This window comes from Poecilia reticulata, chromosome 6 (assembly GCF_904066995.2).
Source record: "Poecilia reticulata chromosome 6, P_reticulata-male-v2, whole genome shotgun sequence".
Taxonomy (NCBI): domain Eukaryota; kingdom Metazoa; phylum Chordata; class Actinopteri; order Cyprinodontiformes; family Poeciliidae; genus Poecilia; species Poecilia reticulata.
In genome coordinates, this window is record NC_088835.1 from 3606316 (window position 1) to 3616636 (window position 10321).

At 41.2% G+C, this 10321-nt stretch overlaps 1 protein-coding gene across 10 annotated transcripts in view; it reads left to right on the forward strand.

The window, feature by feature from the left end:
• Window positions 1–10321, forward strand: part of ptprz1a (protein tyrosine phosphatase receptor type Z1a) — a 170023-nt gene that overhangs the window by 135679 nt on the left and 24023 nt on the right. For all 10 annotated transcript variants that reach the window (XR_014087762.1, XM_081607661.1, XM_081607655.1 and 7 more), the window contains 2 exons: window positions 5550–5635; window positions 6152–6237. Coding sequence is in view for 9 of the 10 variants with exons in the window: in XM_081607661.1 (XP_081463787.1) it covers window positions 5550–5635; window positions 6152–6237 (172 nt within the window). In the remaining variant the exon portion in view is untranslated. The remainder of the gene's footprint in view (window positions 1–5549; window positions 5636–6151; window positions 6238–10321) is intronic.

Below are 10321 nucleotides of genomic sequence, written 5' to 3' on the forward strand. Positions count from 1 at the left end.
AGAAATGTTGTGGATTCAATAAAAATCCCTTATGTGCTTTCGCTCCTGAGTGTTGGAACAGCTGGGTTTTATCTGTAGCCACCTCATGGTTGAGATACCAGTCAATATGGAGGTATGTGTCCCACTCACTCCCTCCTTAGTGTTTTGATTTGTTAGCACTAACAAATGATGCTTTTTTTATTTTTCACACATGCAAAATATATATTTGAATTATTAATTTTTCTTTCACTCAGACTGTGAAATAACCATCTTCAGAAATCTGATTGGATATGCTGTCAAGCAGTGTTTAACACTTGTAGCCATTTTTTTTACTGACTGTACATTTCCAAGTAATTTTACAGGGCCACATCTGACTTAACTTGTTGTTCTTGTTTTGCACTCTGCTTGTTGTTGTATATCAAAGATTGAGCAGTGCTAATCCAGCAATAATCTGAGGAGCATGAGGATTAATCTTCAGCGAGGGATGATTCTCAGCTGCAGCAATTTGAGCATCCACTCAGCTGATATGTCTAGAGAGGCTCACTGGATAGAAAATGACATCCGCCTGATTAGGCTGGTCCAGGGATTCGTGTCTCGATGTGATGATGGCAAGAAGCCAAACCTGCACTAATCCTGCTGCATTCGCCTCCTCTATTGTTCCTTTGTGACAACCCAGGGAGGAGCCACACAGCTTTGGAAAACATTGCCTGACTTGTCAATAGCCACAACATTGGCAATAAAATAAAAGATTATGTTAGGTCAAAATAACATCAAATCAAGGTTTATTGCCTGCACAGCTCTATAAAAATTAATGATTTATGGTTTTGCTCTCAAACTCGTTCTAAATGAAGTAAATATCTCATTACAAAACATTCACCACTAAGCATTTATACCTTGATTACCAGGTAAACCTCTGAATGTTTTTTCACACACTGCTACACAATTAACGCAACCAGGCCTCACACTAAACAAGCTGTTCCTGCAGGTGGTCTGCAGGGTTGAAGTCAGGACAGCAGGCTGTTCATTCCATCCTGTCCGCTAAACCCTGCTCTGGATGAACCAACACTGCAGGACAGTCTCTAATTGTGGATGTAGAATATTGAATGTGCACATGGTAACACTGGGCTTTCACAGATGCCATAGTTCTTGTTTTGCGCATGCGGGCACTGATTAAGTTTTTTATTCTCTCTCTTATGGTTCCACTGGGCAGTGTGCACTGCTGTGTTTGCTGATGGCTAACAGTTATTATAAAACCAAGTTTTCGATACAACAGGACTCTTTATTACCACATCCCACACCATGGACTTCAGTGGTTTTGTGAACTATCTGATGCTGTGAGTACTGTAGGTTAGTGTGGAACCGTTGTTCTTTTCACAACATGGCGGACTGCTTCAGTCGGCCCCACCTGCTAGTATTTGATGGCACAAAACATGTTCATCACAGCAGCACACTTGGACAAGCTGTAGGACAAGCTCGACCTGACATTCTTCTGAATCTGTCCAGGCCTGAGGCGACTGCATGTGAAACATCATTTGTGTATGCAACTGAGACATGGGCGCCTGGTGGAGATGAGGACAAAGGAAGTATCCTGGTTTCTGCAGAATCTAGGGAGGACCCCATATGACTCAAAAGAAAGTTTTGTGAAATGTTCAGTCCTCAGATGAATATCACTATGGAGAGACACAAATTCAACACATGTAGACAAAGCCTCTCCTACATGTAGCCTCTCCTTGGGCTGCCACCTTATCGTGGTGGAGGGGTTTGAGTGTCCCAATGATCCTAGGAGCTATGCTGTCTGGGGCTTTATGCCCCTGGTAGGGTCACCCAAGGCAGACAGGTCCTAAGTGAGGAACCAGACAAAGCGCAGCCCGAAGACCCCTTATGATGGACACAAACTTTGGATCTGGCGTTCCCTCGCCCGGACGCGGGTCACCGGGGCCCCACTCTGGAGTCAGGCCTGTAGGTGGGGCACGATGGCGAGTGGCTGGACAGCAGGCTGTTCATTCCATCCTGTCCGCTTCGAAGACCTCCTCAATCCCACCAACATGCCTTCTGTTGAGGAAGCTGAGCCTGGGGACTCTGGGTTGGGCTCTCCAATATCTGGGCACAAGGTCGCCAAGGTGGTCAAAAAGCTCCTCGGTGGCAGGGCCCCAGGGGTGGATAAGATCCGCCCGGAGTTCCTTAAGGCTCTGAATGTTGTAGGGTTGTGTTGGCTCACACGACTCTACAATATCGCATGGACATTGGAGGCATTTCCCCTGGATTGGCAGACTGGGGTGGTGGTCCCCCTGTTTAAAAAGGGGGACCGGAAGGTGTGCTCAAATTACAGGGCGGTCACACTTTTAAGCCTCGGGAGGCCTTGTGAGGGATACTCTGGGAGTATGGGGTACCGGGCCCTTTGATACGGGCTGTCAGGTCCCTGTATGACCGGTGTCAGAGTCTGGTCCGCATTGCCGGCAGTAAGTCGGGCTCGTTTCCGGTGAGAGTTGGACTCCGCCAAGGCTGCCCTTTGTCACCGATTCTGTTCATTACTTTTATGGACAGAATTTCTAGGCGCAGCCGAGGTGTTGAGGGGATCCGTTTTGGTGGCCTTAGGATCGCATCTCTGCTTTTTGCGGATGATGTGGTCCTGTTGGCTTCATCAGATCGTGATCTGCAGCTCTCACTGGAGCGGTTCGCAGCCGAGAGTGAAGCGGCCGGGATGAGGCTCAGTGCCTCCAAATCCGAGGCCATGGTCTTGAGCCGGAAAAGGGTAGAGTGCCTTCTCCAGGTGAGAGCGGGTCGTACTGCCTCAAGTGGAGGAGTTTAAGTATCTGGGGATCTTGTTCACGAATGAGGAAAGAAGGGAGCGGGAGATCGACAGGCGGATTGGGGCAGCGTCTGCCGTGGATCGGGCGTTGTACCGGTCCGTCGTGGTGAAGAGAGAGCTGAGCAAAAAAGCGAAGCTCTCGATTTACCGGTCGATCTACGTTCCCACCCTCATCTATGGTCATGAGCTTTGGGTCATGACCGAAAAAACGAGATCACGGGTACAAGCGGCCGAAATGAGTTTCCTCCGCAGGGTGGCTGGGCTCTCCCTTAGAGATAGGGTGAGAAGCTCGGTCATCAGGGAGGGACTCAGAGTAGAGCCGCTGCTCCTCCACGTCGAGAGGAGCTAGTTGTGGTGGCTCGGGCATCTGGTCAGGATACCTCCTGGACGCCTCACTGGTGAGGTGTTCCGGGCACGTCCCACCGGGAGGAGGCCTCGGGGAAGACCCAGGACACGCTGGAGGGATTATGTCTCTCGGCTGGCCTGGGAACGCCTTGGGATTCCCCCAGAGGAGCTGGAAGACGTGGCTGGGGAGAGGGAAGTCTGCGCCTCCCTTCTGAAGCTGCTGCCCCCGCGACCCGACCACGGATAAGCGGAAGAAAATGGATGGACGGACAAAGGGCTGGTGAAACTATTGAGGCATATGTCAGTGATTTCAGAATAAAATCTAAGTGCTCTAATTTTGGAAGACTTTGTGAGAAGCTCAATAGAGACATACTGGCCTTTGGCATCAATAACCAATGACAACCATCTCAGGAAAGTGCTGTTATGGAATTGCATAGTGTCAATGTCACTATTGGTATGAACTTTTACAGTTCATACCAATGCTCTGACGCTGCTTTTTTGACACTTTGGACATTTACTGTGTGTGATCTGTCGCCCACTAAGGCCATTCAATTATGTCAGATCCGTGAGATGACTGAGAATCATAATAAAACATAAATGTCACCACATACTTTTATCACAACTGTCTGTAGATGCAGATTAAATCACAACTGGACAGAGATGAGACACTGACAAGATCAGGTTGACATCAAACTGGACAATAACACCACACAGTTTATTACTGACTGTAGTAATTGTTATGGCCATGTGGCAAAAAGGCACAAATGTCCTGCTTTTGGTCAACAGTGTGATGCATGTAAGAAGATGAACCACTTTAGAATGTGTTGCAGGTCCAGGCCAGAGATTGACAGGCAACAGCAGAGGAAGTCTGTCCAACAGGTGGACAGTGAAAGCCCTGCAGCATCATCTAATGCGGACAGTAGATGATGCTGCATCACATACGTCTAATGCTACTGTGTTTCATTTGGAACTGTGGGACTGTCATTACTGATATACTTTATCCAGCCTGTCCGTCTATCTTTGGTAGAGATTTTCTGTCTGCTTGGAAATTACAGGATTCTAAACAGCATGATGCGGTTTCAATCTGTTACCAAAGCAAATTGTAGTTGCTGTCTATAATGTATCTGTCTTTGACTTACTCTTTAGACTTTTTTTTAGCATTTCTGTATGATTTACTCACAATTTTGTGGACATTATAAATATTTTGTTTTAAGTCTTAAATAAAACATAGAAGAAATCTATGGGTCTAATTCCCAGCTATGAATACACAAAAATAACCTAAATGAGGTCGACCTTTGTTGTGTAGCTCCAACATTAATATAATGTCTAAACAAACTGACTGACACTGGGATCTGCTTTAAGGCTCAGCACTAAACTAATAGACCATTTCACTGAGATTTTATGAATCTGTATTGCATTTGATCATCTCTATTTCAAAATCGAGAATACTGAAATAGATCAAATCTGAAGTGAAGGATTTTTCTCTCTGGGGCATTTTTAGATTTTGGGAAAAAAAAGACTTTTAAAATGCTTTTTTAGCATTAGGACAACAACCACAACAACAAGTTAATGAGTCAAACTTGTAGTGGAGTGTTCTACACTCATTATAGATTCTTTAAAAGTAAAACCAAAGAGGAGAGATGGTTGTTTTTCTAGTGTAAAAATACTGAAAGTAGTTGCTTCAATTTTATTGAATTGAGAAGAAAATGCTCTGTTTTGAACAAAAATAACAACATTATGTCTGCAGTTTTATACTTGGACATTATGTGTAAATATCTTAGATTTATTGTCCATGTCTTGGTCTGCCTGTTCAGAGTTGTTCTAGTGTCATTGCAAAATTAACCAAACATCTTTGCTTTGATAAAACTGAACAGATAGATCAGTTTTAGATGCATAGGTAGATTTAAAGCAAAGAATGAACATAGTGAATGCGTATAAACATCTTCTTGACCATGTAAACAGAAATCCATTGTTGGCTTTCTGAACCAGTGAGGCTCAGTCTTTGATTATTGTGGTTTCTTCTAAGTATTGGTCTGTTAATCTCTGGGCTCAGCCGTCTTCCCAGGCGATGTCCATTTCTAGCTGAGATCTCACAGGTTTATTACAGCAGCCTCATCCATTTAAAAACATGTTGAGGATTAGCAGAACATCTTTTTTTCCATGTTTATGTGAAGATTAACATCTAATGTCAAAATCTGGGCTCACGCAGAATCACATGAAAGCAAAAGCATCTTTCAGCTTTTGGATTCACGGCACTTCTGTTGCTCTGCTGCCGGTGTTATTTTTGTCTTCCTGTTTTTAAGTTGGTCATAAACTTGTTTTCCCTGAGCTCAAACATGGCTGCAGCAGAAACGTCTCTGTTTCTATAATCTATGTGTTGAACAAAGAAAAGTAAAACCTTCTTTCTTTTCTACAGAATGTGCTTCCAGACGGCTCACTTTTACATCCACAACATGTCATCACCCCGAGTTATCACACAGTCTGCTGCTGCATCAACATCTGGTAACACACACACACACACATACACATACAAATACAAATATATATGAATGAAAATCTAAAAACACAAATCTCATTCTTGTTTTTGGCAAATACTGCTTTGCAAATTTAAATTTCTAACTACTACATCACTTTGCCTTCATATGTAAAATGCATTTTTTACCACATTTTTTGAACCACAGAATGTCTGTTATGTTATAGCTGATGCTTCAAAAGTGTCCCCATTATAAAAGATATCCAAACTCGTGCAGAGCACCAACAAATATTGATGACCAGTCCAGCTGACCAGTGCTTTCTTCTTTAAAGAATTCAAGAAAAACAACATCTGTCCTCTCTGTCTTTAAGGCTCTTAATGTATTCTTCCAGAGGGCTTCCGTGGATGATTCTTGCCAAAACTGAAAAAATGAAAAGACGATCAGCTTTGGAAATAAAGTTGCCTAAAATCCATTTTCCCAAAAATGTCTGGTATCTGTATCATCTGTATTCTATGTATTTAATTTTCCTTCTTAAATCTTCCAGGTGAGGACACCTCTTTTCTAGTGAAGGACTTTGTCAAACACGTTGCTGAACTTCACAGCACTCAGGGCTTCACAGCAGAGTTTGAGGTATGAGACCAGGAACATTTCTGTACTAGTGATTCCAGCTGTCATGTGCAGACATGCTGTGGCTGCATGCAGCTCCTGGATGTTGTCCCTGTCACTAAACCATGATGCATGGCTACAGCGTTGTTTGACTAATATTGATTCTGGGATCATTAATGATCCACGAATAAATAGAATGAACTGAAATGACTTTTTTTTATTGCAGAGATTTAAATCCCAAAAAATGTTATCTTTATTCATACAGGTCGTCTCGCTGAGATCCAAGATCTCATTCACAAGAGAGCTTTGTTTAAAAAAACAAACAAAAAGTTACAAACACAAAAAACGAGTAATTAAGAGATTTGACTCAATTTAATAAACTAATATAATATTAGCAACAAACAAGAGCAAAATAAGCTTAGAACCCTCTCAAAATGCCTGTTGACTATGACTGCAGTTGTGCACATGGTTTGTGAGGAGCCTCCCTTCATTCTTGTGAACAGGAAGTCACTTGTGTCTTTTCTGTTCACTGACTTAGAATGAATCCAGGTCCAGCTTTGTCCTCAAACTGCCACCAAAGAAAACAACATCCCAAAGACGTTACATGGTTTTGGTTTAAAGACATTTTGGTGATGATGATGATGATGATGATGATGATGATGATGATGATGATGATGATGATGATGATGATGATGATGATGATGATGATGATGATGATTGATGATGATGATGATCTTTAATGCAAACTGAACCTTTAGAGATGAATCAATCAAAATAGAGCACTTTCTCTGATTTCTTATTAGTTTCACATAAAGTAATGTATCATTACATTACTAGTGCAGTGAAGCTAGATAGAAAAGTAGCTGTTTGACTGGCTTTTAACATTAACCTAATGAATAATAAAATAATGAATAATCACTAAAAGATCTTTTGGCAATCAGTTAGTCATTAACTAACAATAGGAAACTCGTAAAATGTAATAATTTTACATTTTATGAGCTCACAGAATGTAATGTTTTGGCTGCAGCCTCTCAGCTCTGCTGTAAGCCAGGACAACCTGTGGTTCCTTCTGGTTGGACAAAATCAGGGGTGAAAGTAAGGGGGTACGGCAGGGTACTGCGTACCCCTAAAATATTTTGCCGGGGTACGCAGTACCCTCAAGAGAGGAGCGGCTGTCTGCTGTAAAAAAAATCAACGGATTCACTGTGCAGCTGTGAGTTCACCCACTAATCAGTCATGACTGATTAGTTTTTCAAGAACGATCTAAAACACGACTAATCGGTTAATAAATAACTTTTTTCTCATTTCATATTGTTTCTGAACTGTTGGTGCTTTGCTAGAGCAGCGGTGCAATATGTCGATCGCGGAAGGTTTTGAGTGGATCTCAGCATTAGGTGACAAACTGAACGCCGCCAGTTCACTGAGACCAGCACGTCCTCTGACTCCTTATCAAAACGTTCGTAACTTTATTAAAGAACAACAAAAACATCAACAAAACGTGCTAAAATTAATGACCCAACAACAATAATAAACTCAGTAATTATTGTTTCAACAAGGTGTTGTGCAATTCTGTGCGTTTCGGTTCCATTACCAAAATAACAGAGCAGGAGTTTAAAATGAACTAATCAACCACCACTGTGTTCAGGGAGGCTTATTAATGATCGCAAAATAAATATCAAGCCTGAAAACCTAATATTGTAACGGACTGAATGTTATGTTTTTAAAGTAATCTCTGGTCGGCTTGTGGAGCGCAGGAGGTTGTCATGGCAACCGCTGTGCTTAAATGACAGACGGAGAGTAAAAAGGTCGGAGTGGTTTAGAGTTGATCACCTGTTCAGGTTGTTTTACTTTTGCATTGGCTCATCACAACCGGATTAATTACCTCGTTCTTTGTGAATATACGTCATTTACAACATCAAACACGGTAAATATGTTACATTAAGTATTTAACAATACTTAATGGCTTCAGTGTCCCCTGACCTGCGTCCAGGTCAGGGGACACTGAATCCATTGATTGTGCTCTTCATAAAGGGTCTTTGGGCTGCTCTTTGTCTGGTTCATCACCTCTAGCATTGGGTGACCCTACAAGGGGTATGAAGCCCCTGACAGCATAACACCTATAGAGTCACTTCTACACTCAAACCCTTTCATCACGATAAGGTGGCAGCCTATGGAGAGGTGAAGAGAAAATAAGAAATATATTTTTAAATATAAAATTGCCTAAAAAATAATAAAATGGGTCAAAATGAATTAAAAATGAGCGTACCTCATCTCATCTCAGTCTACTTAAACAATTTTACACTGATTTTAAGCAATTGGGCCCACAGTTTAGTGAGAACTCCTGCTCGCGTTCTCACTAAAACCAGGACCATAGAGCACATAACACCAGTTTTAAAGTCCCTTCACTGGCTTCCTGTAGCTCAGAGAATAGACTTTAAAATACTGTTGTTAGTTTATAAATCACTAAATGGTTTAGCACCACAATACCTTAAAGATCTGCTGTTGTATCAACCTTCCAGACCCCTCAAGTCTTCTGGTTCTGCTCTGCATCCAGAGCCAAACGAGGAGAAGCAGCATTCAGCTTCCATGCACCACAAATTTGGAACAAACTTCCAGAAAATTGTAAAACAGCTGATTACATTGTGCAGCTAACGTCTTTTAAATCTCGACTAAAAACCCACCTGTTTAGAGTTGTATTTGTAACGTTATCAATTACGAATTCCTCTTGACTTAATGTAATGTTTTGATTGTTTATTCTATGTTGCAAGACTATGGTTTTGTGTTTTTATTATGTAAAGCACTTTGAAATGCCTTGCAGCTGCAATGAGATGTACAAATAAAATTGGATTAATTGATGACCTAGAAGCCAATATAAAAAACTACAAATTATAAAAAGGACTCAAATCGAATATAAATGAGTATGCCTCATCTATACAGACCGATAGAACAATTTCACACTGATTTTGAATCAACAGGTCAAATGACCTGGAAGCTATTGAAGAAAAACACTTAATATTGACCAAAAAAATGTCTAAAAAATGGAAAATGGCTAAAAATGGAAAACAAAAGTTTGTGCCTCATCTATACAGACTAGTAGAGCAATTTCTAAGTGATTCTGAGTCAATACTTCACATGACCTGGAAGCTATTGAAGAAAACATTATATTATTTAATATTAAAATTATTGAAAATATTGTATATGACTTTAAAATTTAATAGATGATATTGTGTCTCATGTAAAAGCATGAAATAGCATCAGAGGTAAAAGTAGTTTTAAATTCTTGGGGGTACTATGACAAAAAAACAACAAAAAAAAAACATATATATATATATATATACATATATATATTACTTCTTTGTGTGCTTTGGAGTTTCTGTGCTGATGATTTTTTTTGCGAAGCGATAAAAGCTGGTAGCTCTTGAATTGCTACTAAATAAAGCTGTATTTCCTTCAGCCCACTGGCTGCAATCTCACACGTACAAAAAACGAGTCTTAGTACTGTGTGTGTGTGTGTGTGTGTGTGTGTGTGTGTGCGTGTGCGTGCGTGCGTGCATGTGTGTGTGTGTGTGTATGTGCGTGTGTGTGTGTGTGTGTGTGTGTGTGTGCGTGTGTGTGTGTGTGTGCGTGCGTGCATGTGTGTGTGTATGTGCGTGTGTGTGGGGGGTGTGTGTGTGTGCAACTTTAGTCTTGTGTATGTGAGAGAGAAACATTTGTGTGTTTGTGCGAGTTAGTACAGTGTATGTGTGCGAGAAAGATAAAATGTGTGTGCGTGTGTGACATTTTAGTAGTGTGTAATGTGTATACGCAATTTGAGTATTTTTTGAGTGCGCTTGAGTTTTTTGTAGTGTGTGAGAGACAAAACAGATTTTGTCCTAAACGGCCCCTCATAAGTGGGCATTCCTTCTGTCCAAACTTGTGTTTGTGAAAATAATTATTTTTTTTCTTCATGTTCTGTCCAGCATTTCTGGCATACTGTATTCAATTCAATTTATTGATATAGCGCCAATTCACAACAAGTTTCAGCTCAAGGCACTTGAACTGGATGAAAAAATAACTCTGTTCTGACACCATGTGGTATTGTTATGGTAAATAATAAACAGCTTTTACC